Consider the following 15,071-nt stretch of genomic DNA (forward strand, 5'->3'; position numbering starts at 1 on the left):
CAATTTGGTCTCTAGTTCCTCTGCCTTTTCTAAACCCAGCTTGTACATCTGGCAATTCTCGCTCCATGAATTGCTGAAGTCTACCTTGCAGGATCTTACTGGCATGTGAAATGAGTGCCACTGTTCGATAGTTTGAACATTCTTTAGTGTTCCCCTTTTTTGGTATGGGGATATAAGTTGATTTTTTCCAATCTGATGGCCATTCCTGTGTTTTCCAAATTTGCTGGCATATAGCATGCATTATCTTGACAGCATCATCTTGCAAGATTTTGAACAGTTCAGCTGGGATGCCGTCGTCTCCTGCTGCCTTGTTATTAGCAATGCTTCTTAAGGCCCACTCAACCTCACTCTTCAGGATGTCTGGCTCTAGTTCACTGACCACACCGTCAAAGCTATCCCCGATATTGTTATCCTTCCTATACAGGTCTTCTGTATATTCTTGCCACCTTTTCTTGATCTCTTCTTCTTCTGTTAGGTCCTTGCCATCTTTGTTTTTGATCATGCCCATTTTTGCCTGGAATTTACCTCCCATGTTTCTAATTTTCTGGAAGAGGTCTCTTGTCCTTCCTATTCTATTGTCTTCTTCCACTTCCGCGCATTGCTTGTTTAAAAATAATTCCTTATCTCTTCTGGCTAGCCTCTGGAATTTGGCATGTAATTGGGCATATCTCCCCCTATCACTGTTGCCTTTTGCTTTCCTTCTTTCTTGGGCTACTTCTAGTGTCTCAGCAGACAGCCATTTTGCCTTCTTGGTTTTCTCTTTCTTTGGGATGTATTTTGTTGCCGCCTCCTGAACAATGCTGCCAACTTCTGTCCAGAGTTCTTCCGGGACCCTATCTACTAAGTCCAGTCCCTTAAATCTATTCTTCACCTCCACTGCATATTCCTTAGGAATATTAGTGAGCTCATATCTAGCTGATCTGTGGGTCTTCCCTAATCTCTTTAGTCTGATCCTAAATTGTGCAAGAAGAAGTTCGTGATCTGAACTACAGTCAGCTCCAGGCCTTGTTTTTACCGACTGTACACGTGTCCGCCACCTTTGGCTGCAAAGGATGTAGTCAATCTGATTTCAGTGTTGTCCATCTGGTGAAGTCCATGTATAAAGCCGTCTCTTTATAGGTTGGGACTACAGCATCCCAAATCCCCAGCCAGCGGTTTTGGCCATCCTTGCATGCCAGATGGCCAGTCTGGAGGGGGTTCTGGAACTGTCTGTCATAGTCCGACATGCCATCATAATCTGGCTTGCGTGTCCCGTTTTGGATGCCTCCTGATACCTCAAATTTGTGCCTTGTTCTGAGTGAACAGAATAACTGGACTTTTATAACTTAAAATCAACATTTCCAGTCTGCTGCTTGGCTCCCCCCACCAACCGATGGGGTCACTATCTCCATTTTCTGTCAGCCCTTTTCTTTGTTTCTTCCTGTCCTCATAAATGTTGATGTTTGCTCCATTAGAAGCTGTTCAGCTCACACACAGCACCGTATCTTTTACCCCAAAATCATGCACTGAGATCCTTGCCCTAATTCAGAGTTTTTCAGACTTGGCCTCTGTAAGATGTGTGGACTGCAGTTCCCCAGCTGGCGTCTATTAGTCCTCTCCACAAGAAGGAATTAGGAACGGCTTTTGACAGATGTTCCTGGGCAGGAAGGGAATAAGGGTGTGATCTGGGGGTCAGAATCCTGTTCCAGAGATGACAACTGTGGTGGTGGCGGTGGTGGTGATAACATCTGCTTTTCCTCTATCTTCTGAGAGCTTCAGATGGACACCTAGTTTGCATGAACACCACTTCCCACTGCAAATGTGGAATGTTTTTGGCCGTCCTCTGATCGTGACTTCTGTCTCCAGACAGGAATGATTTAAAGCCAACGCCCAGAACAACAAGAAAGCTGTTTACAGGAGAAATATGATGTTGAGATCTAAGGAAGCCCCCTGGCAGACCGAACTCCACAGGAGCTCAGAAATCTTGCTCCCTGCTGGGGAAGGGCGTGTGGTCTCCAGGAATCAGATAACCTGTTCCACTTGCTTTGTTTTGAACTGCTGGGGGGCTCAGCCCTTTCACCAGCTTTCCCCAACCTGGTGACCTCCACCTTTATTAATCTTGCACTGATTTATGCAAAACCAGTGGCAGCATCTGGAAAGGAAGAATGGTCCTCCACCTCCTCCTCCTCCTCCTCACTAGCCTTCATCCAGGGAGGCAGCTGCTGGGAGCTTATGTGAGGAAGCTTGGCTGGGAGAGTTGGCAGGGAAGGTGCCCAACAACAGGGATGATGATGGACACATCATCATGAACTGCAAAGGATATCATACATCAAAGAACAGGAGGAAAAATACCTTTGGAAGAGGAAGCATGGAAGCCTGTGACCAAAGCGGCAAGAGGTTCCTGGTGCCAGTGGAACTCAAGAACCAGTTCCAGGTTCTCCTTGTAGAGACAACCCACAACCACCTGAGCAAGCCTTGCCGTGGGTCAGCCCCCATGGATTGAAGAGCCCCAAGAGTCACCTTGAGGAAGAAGAGGTGTGTCATGCCAGCAGGCAGCTCCTTGCAGAGAGGAATCAAGGTGGCTACATGCAGACCCACCATAGCATCATGGAAGGTGTGGTCTTCCAGATGCCCATATCCAGGACATAATGGAGAAGTTACCAAGACTCTTCCAAGCCACAAACAATCCTTTCTTCTTGACCCACGTGGGGATAGATAACATGACCAAAAGAGACCTTGAAAGGTCACCTGGCGACTACAAACCCTGGGCACGAAGAGGAAGAAACTGGGATTGCAGGAAGTTTTTCCATAAATCCTTCCACCTAAGGGCCATGGTGCAAGAAAAGGAAATTGCATCCCAAAAGTCATCAGCTGGTTACACGGATGATGTTGACTTCTACTGAAGTGGCCTATGTTACCTTCATGAAGGGCTCCTGGGAAGAGATTATCCAGTTTTTGTAAGATGTATCTAAAAACTGGGGAAGATGTGTTAGTAGGCACCTTGCCAATCTCTCCAGGACAGCACTAAACCAGAATAGAAGGATAGGGTGGCAAAAGTTCAGAATAAAATATAAAGCCAAGGGCCAGGGTCCCGAAAGTAGAACACAAGAGGAGAAGCAGGAAGCCAGGATGGGAACGAAGGCTTTTGCAAGTCACGATGAGACTAGGTGGTACTCAGAACCTCAGATTTCTCCACCGGTGCAGACAGCACAGGAAATAAAGAGAGACAACTAGAGATCCTAACTCAGGAAGACAAATATGATGTGAAGGGCACCACTGAAACTTGGTGGGATAATATTCACGACTGGAAGGCTGAAACTCACTCAAAGGGAACAGACAAGGAGGATTTCAATTTAGCCAACATCTGCTGTGAATCTACCTCTACCTGTCCTGTCCCTTCTTGCTGACAACTTCATTTGTCAGAAGGTAGAAGAAGGAACAGGGTCCGCTGTCCTGGACTTAATCCTCACCAACAAGGAAGAATTGGACGAAGAAATGAAGGTGACTAGAAGTTTGGGAGAAAGTGACCATGTGATCCTTGACTTCAAGATATCAAAGGGAGGAGAAACAGACAAGAGTCAGACCAACATAGAGGATTTCAGAAGAGCTGATTCTGATTAACTCTTAGAGAAGGTGAGTTGAATCTGAGGGCTTCAAATTCTTAAGAAGAAAAAGGTTTGTGAAGGATGGGAAGGCTACTAGCTAGGTCCTGAAGGTGTGATTGCAAACATGTCCTATAAAAAGAAAAGAAAAATGGGAGAAAAAAGCATGGATGCATGCAGAACTCCCCGAAGTGCTAAAGGAAAAAAAGAGACATGGACAGGAAATGGAGGGAGGAGAACATGAGAAGAACGCAAGGAGGTCTCCAGAACCTTGAAGTCTTCTGAAAGGGAGGCTGAAGCTCAGAATGAGCAGCAACGTGCAAGAGATTCCAAACATAAGAAAAACCGTTTTGGGGTTAACAGTTTTGTTAACAAGAACGGGAAAGCAAAAGAGGGAGGAAGAAGGGGTGAATCCCTCCTGGGTGATCACGAGAAAGCAGAACTTCTTAACGCCTGGTGGAAAATGGCATCCATTTCCTCAGAAAGAAAATGGAGCCCTCGCTGGACCTTGTGTTGCTTCTGGGGGAAGAAGGAACTGCGCCTAGGCTGGAGAAGGAGAGGGCAAGAGAGAGACTGGGGAATTTAAATAAATTCAGGTCTCCAGGGCTGGACGCATTTCATCCCAGGGCAGTGAAGGAGGTGATGGTAGAACCCCTCTTGGCCTGCTCTGGAAGCTGCTGGAGGACCAAGGAGGTCCCAGAAGACTGGAGCAGAGCAAACATCGTCCCCATCTTCTAAAGGGGGAAGGAAGAGGACCCAGGGAACTGGACTTCTCAGCTTGGGATTCAGACAGATTATTCAGCAGCACGTTTGGGAACACCCGGATAGGCATGCAACAACTAACGGGAGCCAGCCAGGTGCTGTCACTAACCAGTTTTGCCAGACTGACCTTATCTCCCCCTTTGATAAAGGTACAAGAGGGGAATGCTATGGATGCGGTGCATCTGGACCCCACCAAGGCTTTTGCAGAGTGCTTCATAAAATGGTCAGATATGGGCTGGATGGGACCATTGCCAGAAGGAGTCACTGTGGGCTAAGAAGGAGGCCTCCTGAATGGCTCCACCTTGGAGGGGAAGATCGAGAAAGTCCCGCAGGGCTGCTGATGTTCTCCGTATTGAGTCTGCAGGGTCACAAAGCTGGGAAGGGTGTCACTTCTTTAGATCAGAGAGAGAAGATTTAAAAGAGACGGGCTTGAGCAGGGGCTGAAATAAATAGGGTGCCATTTAACAGGGAGAAATGTCGAGTTCTACATCTGAGTAAGAAAAATGTAGGGTAAAAGCTTAAGATGGGAGAGACCTGGCTTGACAGTAGTGCGTGTGAAAGGGATCCGGGCATCCTTGTCAGTCACACGTAAAGCGTCAGCCAGCAACGTGATGCAGCTGCTAAAAAGGCCGATGCAATCCTAGGGTGCATCAACAGGAGCACAGAGTCCAGATCGTGCAAAGTCATTGTCCTTTCTGCTCTGCCCTGGTCAGATCACACTTGGAGGCCTGTGCCCAATTATGGGCACCACATGCTGGCTGGGGAATTCTGGGAGCTGAAGTCCTCCCCTCTTAAAGTGGACACGGTTGAGAAACACTGCAGCTGTATGATCTGTCAGCACAGCAGCCGGTGGGTCACCTGAGTGGTAGGGCCGTCCTGCAGCAATTCAAGGAGACGTTTTTGCTGGTGTAGCAGAAAAAAACAGGGTTAGATCTACGTGAGGGGCCAAAAGTAGGTGTGGATCATAAGTTCTGCTCTTATTCCTCCAGAGGAGAGATCTTGGGAATGAACAACACCTCCCTCATCTTTCTGGGCTTGGAAACTTGGCAGGGTTGGGCTGGGTTAAGACTTGAAAGGGGGACCACCAGGGAAATTGCAAAAACATCCCTGAAGAGCCACTTCCTGTTGTTGCCAAGAAAACTGGATGGATGAAGTTTGGCTCAACTTCAGGGAGACTGTACCTTTTTCGAATAAAATGAGGCCAAACCACCATCACTACCACAACAAAACCAGCAGACAAGTAAATGGGTGGGAGCATCCTAGGGTTGGAAAGTTCCTTGGAGGTCATCTAGTTCAACCCCCTGCCCAGGGCAGGAGTCCTCACACCACCTCACACAAATGGTTGTCCAATCTTTTCTTGAAAACCTCCTTTGCAGTACTTTTGCTTTGCTTCTGACATCTGTGTGTGCATGCGTGCGTGTGCCAGTCATTAATGATTTTAATTGTGTTTGTCATTCTGAATGCCTTTTGGGAAGAGTGTAATTCAGAAGTCCATTACCAAGCATGAAGATACCAAAAAGCTGATGAAAGACTTGCACAGATCTGGCTTCTGCGGGCTCCCAACCCTGTTCTAGTCCAAGTGAAAACAAGAGAGGGCTAACCTTCACCAGGGTTCCCCTGACCTGCCTAGGGATTGAAATTTGCCAAGCAAGGGGGCATAGTTGTCATCTCTGAAGATCTGGGCCCGGTGCTGTGGAGTAACGAACATTGAGCCTTGTGCCCCCTTCCTCAAAGCTGCCAGGAGGGTCTTGCCATGCCATCATCCCAAGCACAATATGCCATGGCCTTCTGAACCAGTATCAAAATACCCAGCTGGGTGGCTGTTTCACATTAAAGCAACTTGCTTAAAATGCAGCAGGCAATGGGTTGCAATGGCTGAGAACATCCTTGGTAACTGAGTTTTTTAGCATAGCATGTTGTGCAAACATAACCCCTGAGTTTAGCATCTCAGCAACAATATGACCCTCCTGACAATCTTCCAGAGGTTGGCTTGTTGTCCACCAATGATCTCTGTCCTGCTGGGTCTCCTGCCCAGAGCTGAGGATCCAACGGTTATCCGTCTCACTGGCCATGCAGAGACTTCTGCTGTGATATGTCAGCCCTGGGGACTCTTCTCCTGTGGCCATTTAAGGCTGAAGAAGAGGTGGCAGACCCCCCAGACCCATGGGAGATTAAGTTGATAGTCCTGAAGAATGCAGAGTATCTTGGGACAATGCAAGGTGGCAGAAGCAGCAGATTCTCAGCTCCAAGAACATCAGCCATCTCATTATCCACACTTGGGCCTTCATGAAAGAGTCTGAGAGATGGGTCTTCTCATCTGTAGGTCTGGTTGAGATGCCTCCACATCCTTTTCAATGTGCCATAGATATGGAGAAAAGGTGTTGCCTTTTAACAGATACTCACTGGCTGGATTCCTACATTCACAATTCCTACGTTCACGCAGTCGTGCTTGGTTTAAATAAATCTGTCATACAATGGCTTAACACAACATGCTAAAACCATGGCTAGGTTCCTACAGTCCCCAAAAGGTTCTTAACTTACAAATGATGCCAAAGTAGAGTTAGAAGAATTATGAAAAAAAAAAATAATCCAGGCCCTCTAACTTTGGTTGGCGGCTCTTGGTATTGTCATGGCTGAACCCAGAAAATGGGTTAGTCCAGTAATCAAGTAAGTTGTTTTGACTCCAATAATTCAGTTTCATACTCTTGAGTAAAAAGCATTCAGGATCCCGCAGCAGGCTTATGAGCAAGATTTACCACTTCCTCGGAATGCGTGCCATGAAGCCAACCGAAGGGGAAACCTGTTTGGCGTGGAAATTCCATCTTCCCACCGGTCCTGCGAGTTGTACGAGTCTTCCCATTGTGGGAAGGCAGAGAGCTATTGGCAGAACATTCAATAATTGCTGAACTGACCCATTTTTCTGGGGTTGAACAATGCATTGGACCAACCCACGCAGGTTTGTCTGGCATGCGAAGACACAAAACATCCAGGCAAGACTGCAGCTAACTAGGCTTGGTGTGTTGTGTGAATGTAGCCACTGACCAACATCTCAGCTCTTACTATTAAAAGATACATGGGATTGATGCTGATTTTAACCGGAATGTTTAGAATTGTCTTCATTTCTGTGATAAGCCCTCTTGAATATCTCTCACGGAAGCAAAATGTTTTCCAACTAACTGTTTATATTGGCCTATCCGAAAGGTTGACTATGAAGTACTTTGAACAGGCAGAACTTCTGCCCACCTGGCACTTCCCAGGGCTGGACTTCAGTTTCCGTAACACCTCATCCCTATCCATTTCGGCTTTGAATTATGGGACTTGTAGTCTAATGCAACTGGAGGACACTGGTTGTGGGCTTGGGGAGGGATACTTATGTGTCATGTATTGTGTTAATAGTTAAATGCACTAAGGAAGCATTTCTACAAAAGCGTGACTGAGTTCACACAACACACTTAAGCAGGTCAGGTAAAGACCTAGCGGATGCATTCATACAACATGTTAACTTTGATTGGGCTTTTTTTTTTTTACTCAGCAGGTTGCACTAACCCAACCCTTTGGATGAGTTTATGAAACAGCATACTGTGCAAATGCAGAAGATGGGCTAATTCAATAACCAGGTTAAATATATTGCGTGAATCTACAGTTAGGTTCCTGTAATACGCTAACCCCTAAACTGTGTCTGGGAAAAACAATGTCTATGTTTATACAGCAGGAGAAACACAAAGAAATAAATCCTTCGGTGGCTTTCTATGGTTACCACGGTGCATTGGAGCAATGGCTGGGTTTCCCTAACCTGCTGATCTGTGGACTACCCAACCCTGGTTGGGTAAAACCAGCCCAGCAGTCCTTTAAGGGAAGGGGTGCAATTTAATAGTAAAAAAAGGCAGGTACAGTCCTGTCTAAAGGCAACTGTAATAAAAGGGTCCTCGTAGAAGATGATAAAATGAGTTTCTTTTAGCCTGGGACACTGGAGATCCAGAGTAGCACCCCACCTGATCGAGCTCTTGGTCCTTCAGTCCATGTGGGTGTAAAACCAGGGTCTTCCTCTCTTTTTCAGGCAGTTTGCAAGCAACCCGAGCCTTGATGGTGGTCAGCATCCTCTTGGGCCTCATTGGATCTTTTGTCACTATGATCGGTATGAAATGCATGAAGTGCTTGGAACAGGATGAGGTGAAGAAGACAAGGATGGCCATCCTTGGAGGTGTCATCTTCCTTATCTCAGGTGAAGAATGTGTTTCTTCTTTAGATCAATGGCAGGGTCCAGGCTTCACCCTGGCCTGTGTGTTATCTGGTGGTCTTACAAATAGACTTCAGTAAGGAAGCCACCAGAGATGGGAGGAGTGTGTGCCAACAGTCGGATTCCTGGGAAAGAGTGTGATACGAAATGGAAAAGCAAGCATCTGTAGGGTCTGGCTGGGGAGAAGGTTCCAAGTCTGAGGTCAGCCTTGCTGAAATTAAGGCCCATGTGTAGACCATGGCTGAACTGGAGATGATCTGGGAATCCCAAGCATATCATCTGAAATCCAAGAGAGAAGATAAGCTGGATGTAAATTGATGGTCTGACCAAGGTACAAGCACACACATGGGAAGACCTGTTTTGCAATACAAGATGTAAGTCAGCCTTCCCCACACTGGGATCCTCCAGATCTATACAACAATGGAGCAATGGCTATGGAGGTTTGATTTCTCCATCTCTGGAGGCGATGGACAGCCACCTCTCATGATGGTTTAAGTCAGCGTTCCTCAACCTTGGCGACTTTAAGATGTCTGGATTCAGCTCCCAGAATTTTGGGAGCTGAAATCCAGAGAGAAGTTGCCAAGTTTGAAAAACACTACCTGAAATGATCCCTCTGGTCCCTCCCAGACTACAATTTTGTTATTTTAGATGTGTTGGAGTTCAGTTCCCACATCATGTCCAACACATCTGGAAGGCACTGTCTTGAGGAAACCTGGCGTGGGCTGGTGTTTTAGTTGAAAGCAGCCGCTCTCAGCTATGAAAATCGTTGACTATATTCATAATCCTTCCTCCCTGGAAGTTTTCTGTCTTGACTCCCAGTCTCTCCTTCATTCCCATAGGCTTTGCTGCCTTGGTGGCTACCTCCTGGTATGGAAATGGCGTCGCCCAGGACTTTTTCAACCCGTACACACCTGTCAACACCAGGTAAGTCATGCCTTAATGAATCTCAGGGCTAGACTGATGGCATGGGGGAGAGAGATCTCCCATCTGCCTCCAGAATTTGGAGCCACTGTTGACACTCTGCTGATCTCTCTGGTGGCACGAGATCCCTTCTGACGGGCACTCACCCGTCTCCAGGGTGTCAGGTAGAACTGGAAGCTTTCTAGCCTGTCCGAGAGATGTGAAGGGGTGGAGATACGGAGGATGGAGCCAGGAAGGCAGATCCCTGACCTCTAAGCGGTGCCCCTCGGTAGGTTGGCAGCGAGCCTCATTTCTAGTCCACCGAAAGGGGGCTATGACTCGGCAACCTGCCCCTTGTGTAGGAAACGCTAACTCCTTTCGACCTTGGTAACACTCTTAGTTAATCCCTCGGCGCCAAGGCTCTGCCTCTGGACATGTGCCCAGCCTTTCCCCATTCAGGACCAGGCAATAAAAATTTAATAAGAATTATTTTTTAAAAAGGACCAGGCAGTTCCAGTGGGTGGTTCAGTCCCACATCTGCAACAGGGGGCCACCTCCTCCTGGTCTTCCGTGGGAGGCAGCAGGATGAAGGCCCTGTGAAAAAAGACTCCCCTGAGGAAGTTTCAGTTGAAACATTTGGAGACTGTGTTTTCGGGGGGAGGGACTCAAAACAGGGCTGTTTGGAGCCCAGAAGATGCCTGGCAAGGAAAAGACAAGTATGTCTGGCTCTAAAGGTAACACCTTGTGTTTCAAGGTAAAAACCTTTGTGTTTTGATACATCTTGCACACCGTTGCTATCACACTAACTCGGGGCCCCTCCTGGCATCCCTCAGAAGGTCCTTGAGCAACTGACGCCTGCTGGCTGAGGCGTCCTCACACACTGGCTCATTTGCTAACCCACTTGCAGAGGAGTGCAAAATTTTCAGTAGCTCCGTAATGTGACCCAGAGAACCAAGGCACTGGGCTTTACAAACCACAGTTGAAGCCAGCCTGGCTTGTTCATAAACCATGGGTTAAATGAACGTGAACAAATGAGGTCAATGGGCCACTGCGCCGCAGAGCTGGTTCAAGCAGGGAGACTCTAGGATTTTATCGTTGCTGATATTTCTGCCTGGATACAGATAGTCCTCGACTTATGACCACAATTGGGACTGGAAGTTCCATCGCTAAGCGAGGCAGTCACACCAGATTTTACAACCTTTTTTGCCCAGGTTGTTAAGCAAATCACTGTGATCATTAAGTGCATCATGTGGTGGTTAAGCAAATCCAGCTTCCCCCATTGGGTTTGCTTGTCGGAAGCCAGCTGGGAAGGTGGCAAATGGCGATCATGTGACCCCGGGATGCTGCAACTGTCGTAAATACATACCGGTTGCCGAGCACCTGAATTCTGACCGCAGGGATGCTGTGACGGTCATTAAGTGCAAGGATCGGTTGTAGGTCACTTTTTTCAGCACTGTCTAACTTCGAACAGTTGCTAAATGAATGGTCGTAAGTCGAGGACTACCTGTAGTGCACTGCAGTTTCTGGTTGGTGTTATCCTATGGGAACTGAGAGGTCTCCATATTTTCTCCATCTCTCTCTCATCTATCTTTCTATCTATCTTTATAATCTATCATCTATCTATCTATCTATCTATCTATCTATCTATCTATCTATCTATCTATCTATCTATCTATCTATCTATCTATCTATCTATCTTTGGAGAACAATTCCCCAAGAGGGTTTCCTGAGTGAAACTGGCAAAAAGTCGGTGTTTTCTACTCATCCTCCTGCTCCAATCTGTGCTGCTGCCATTTGCTAGACAAATTCTAAAATTAATTTTCGAGTAGGCAAACAAGCAATCTGGTGCATTGTCGGGGTCCCGCCCCTGCACCACCCTTTTACAGCTTCGCAATGTGCACCAGAGCATATGTGTGCACTGATAAAGCATAGTGCCAACAGGAATCTTTATGTAATTGCACACTTGCTTCAGGATCTCGTTTGGCCTCCCAGTTCAATCCCTGCAACTTCAAGGAAGCAAACCAACAGGCGCAGGCTGAAACCTGTGGGTTATGTGGCTGTGTGGAATCTGGGAAGCAGTAAAAGGACACTCGAGGGGGAAATGGCAGATCCCAAGGCCAGCCAGAATCACAAGGGAATTTAAAGGGTTATTCCAGGAGGAAAGATCTAAGCACTGGGGGAGGGAAGCTGCTCCAAGCTTTAAATTAAATCTTCAAGGTAAGTGGGCCATCAGTCAAGCTAGGTCAGATTAATCCTACTAGAAATCTAGAAAAAAGGGATGATCCTTCACTGGAGGAGGAGATGAAATCTCCCGCCCCCATTCAATGTCATTTGGCTTTCTTCAAGCAATCGAATAGCGTCCGCTTAAACAGCCGGTTGTCCAGAATAATTCATGCTTGGCTCTTCGGCTGAATGATTGCCGTGAACAGTGGCTGCGATTCATCCTTTGTGGTCTCCTTTCCCCCAGGTTTGAATTCGGCCAGGCACTCTTCATCGGCTGGGCAGCCTCCTCCCTGACCATCTTGGGCAGCGCCTTTCTCTTCTGCTCGTGCCCCCGGCGAGAGACCTCCTACCCACCAACTCGGCCGTACCCCAAGCCCGTCCCCTCTGCCGGGAAGGATTATGTATAATGTGGCGGGGGAGGAAGACGCGAGACGCCGGCATCGGATGACCCCCGGGGACACTGCTTTACTCCTGTCCTGTGCTGGGCAGAGCGATCCTGCTTTGGCATGCCGCCCTTGCCCACCCTCCCCTCAGTGAACTGTGCCTGTTTGTAGCCCCGTATCCATTTCTGTTCCTGGCCAGGCTGCGGGTCCCGCTCTCCTGCCTGATAGGAAAGCCAAGGAGGGGATTCACCCTGAAATCAAGCACACAGACATTGGGAAGACCCACCTCCCTCGGTGGGGAGGAAAGGCGAGGCAGCCATCCCCATTTGGCCCCGTTGTCTCCCCTTCTCCAGTCCCTTAATACCTGCTCCACTCTCTTTGCACCCTTTTGATAGATTTCTCTGCAGGCATCAGAAGACCCCCGTGTGTCCAAGGACGAGAGGTTCCAATGTCCTGGAGAAAGGGCTGCTTGGAGAGCCCTGTCCCATGCGTGGATGTGCTGAGCTTCCCTCCCTCCCCATAGACTCCAAATGCAGACCACTGTGAGGAGCAGAGCACAGGGATTCCAGCAGCATGACCCCCAGCAGCGTGGGTGGGAGTGTGCAAAGTTGTTAAACGCAGAGCGAAGCGCAACCCCTCAAGGTTCAGGTTGCCAGGACGCTTTGGCTCCGAAGGCCAAGAGAGGGCAAAGGTGTTTCTGGTTGGGCTTCTATACTGAACTTTGCAGGGGCCCCAGAGATTCCCCATTGCCTTTTTCAATTGCCCCGTGCCTGTGTTTCCCCCACCACTTCCTCTACTTTTTGTTCTTTTTCACAGCCACTTGGTTAAGGAGGAAAAGAGAGAATCAGTGCAAAATGTAGTTTGGGGTAGGAGTGCTCGGGACACTTCACTAAGAAGCAGTGTGCATGCACAGATGTGCTCTTACATGCCCAAGCACACACATCCCATTCCATGTGCAAAAGCAGCTTGGTCTGTTCACCAGCAGTTTGCCACAATTGTGCCTGCATCATGTGCAAGTGACTGTGGCCCATCCCCTAGCCTTGAGGGCCATCAGGAGGCCAAACATGTTGATTAGGGTGGGAATAGCTTGGTGGGGGGGCAATTGGAAGGAAGCTCAGGAAGCATGGCCAGTGGCACCCTTGATTTCCTAGCGCCCCCCCCCCCACAATTTGACCAGCTGCTGTAGCCCCAGCCCCAAATCTGTGCAAGTACAGCATGACTGGAGAACCAAATAGGGTGGGGAAATCTGGCCAGCTGGTCTACAGATCCATTAACTGCTTCTTCCCTGCAGCTGGTGGGAAGAGATCTACTGCATAACACAGAGAGAGACACAGAGGTTACTCCCACCACCACCACCACCACAGACTCAAAGCACCCAGGCCATTTCGTTACCCTGCTCTCAAAGCCTGAAACGGACATGAGCCTCCCCAGCTCTAGGGCATCCAGAAGTGTTGGATTGCAGCCTCCCAGTGCAAAACATCTGGAGCGCAAGCCAACGGGGGAAAAGACAGAGGGAAAAAACCTTTGAAAAATCTCCAGGGGTCGAAGTGGAAGGAAGAAAGCCCGTTTTCCCTATCACAAGGTCCCCCTGCAGTAAACAGGAATATTTCTACCTCTTTTGCCACAGAAATGGGCTGTGAAAAACTTGCTGCCAGGTGGACACCCCCCACCCACTCTGAGGCGGGCCCCAATTTTTCACTCTGCCCTGAACCTCACTTGTGGTTGTGATTGATTAAGTCTGCAAAGCTACAAACACTTACTCAGGAGTAGGCCTCACCAGTCTTAGGGCACCGCAGAGCAAACCTGCACAGGATCCACCTGGCTTCTCTCTTGGCTGAAATGCCTCCCTTGTGGGTGAACCATTTTTCCACTTCGTTCAGTTTAACACAGGGGCATCTGTGCCCATTGGCTAAACTTCCCTGGGGTGGGATGGGGACACAATTCTGTGAGAAAAATTGTATGAAGTATTAACTGTTTTCAATAAATGTACCTTTTCTTTTTTAAGTAAATGCATCTCAGAGTTGTTGCTTATTTTGATACTTCTGCCTGAAGAGGCACTTTTAAAAACTGAGAGCAGTGGCGGAAAATTACTCTTTTAACAGCAATGAGATTGGACTGAATGACATAGGAATTCAAGTTCTGCAGAAAACTTTCTATTTTTTAAAGGCTTAGTGTGTTGTGTGAACTCAGGCTGTGTGTTAGATGATGGTTTAGGGCTGTGTTTCTCAATCTCATCAACTTTAAGATGTGTGGACTTCAACTCCCAGAATTCCCCAGCCAGCATGGCTGGCTGGGGAATTCTGGGAGTTGAAGTCCACACATCTTAAAGTTGCCAAGGTTGACAAACTCTGGTTTAGGGGGTTAGGGTTAATGCATTCACTCAGGAAACCACGATGCAGTTAATCATGGGCCCACAACCAAGCCTCCCACTTGCAACTTGCACAACAAGGCAAAGCATTCCTTCAGACAGTGTTCCCAAAACCATTCTTCCAAAGAAGATGAACAGATTAGGGAAAATGCAGCCAGCCCAGTCCAACCAGTTTCCAAGTGAAGCAGGGCTCCACCACATTCCAATCCCAGCCACTCATCCCAACAGGAGCATCCTGCAATTAAGGCCAAGATGTACGTGGCTTAAAGGAGGCAGTAAAACTCTCCAGCACCTTTTTTCCCTACCCGCTCTTGCTCAGTGTGATGAAAGACTGTATGCTTTGAAATGTCTCACAGAGGAGAAGAGGATTGCAGAGAACTTCCCCGGGGTAGGGTGTGGTCTTCTCTACAGGCGTCTGCAAAGGTACACAGGGTGGCCGAATGCCATCGCCTAGGACTTGCTGGGTGTACATTATGCATTGCACAGCAAGGTGGCAAACACCCTTCAGTGTTCTTCTTCAGTGTTCTTAATGGGCTTGGCCAAGTGAATGCTCTTGCATTACACCATATGGAAAAACTTCTTGAGGGTGAGATCTGTCCTGCAGTTGACCTACAAAT

At 48.0% G+C, this 15,071-nt stretch overlaps 1 protein-coding gene across 1 annotated transcript in view; it reads left to right on the forward strand.

Moving 5' to 3' along the window:
- CLDN1 (claudin 1) overlaps nt 1-14,066 on the forward strand; it is a 28,933-nt gene extending 14,867 nt beyond the window's left edge. Inside the window, exons 2-4 of the mRNA XM_063306236.1 lie at nt 8,401-8,565; nt 9,420-9,504; nt 11,948-14,066. Coding sequence (XP_063162306.1) covers nt 8,401-8,565; nt 9,420-9,504; nt 11,948-12,110 — 413 coding nt within the window. The 3' untranslated portion in view covers nt 12,111-14,066. The remainder of the gene's footprint in view (nt 1-8,400; nt 8,566-9,419; nt 9,505-11,947) is intronic.
- The last annotated feature ends 1,005 nt before the right edge of the window (nt 14,067-15,071 follow it).

Source organism: Candoia aspera, chromosome 6, assembly GCF_035149785.1.
Source record: "Candoia aspera isolate rCanAsp1 chromosome 6, rCanAsp1.hap2, whole genome shotgun sequence".
Classification (NCBI taxonomy): domain Eukaryota; kingdom Metazoa; phylum Chordata; class Lepidosauria; order Squamata; family Boidae; genus Candoia; species Candoia aspera.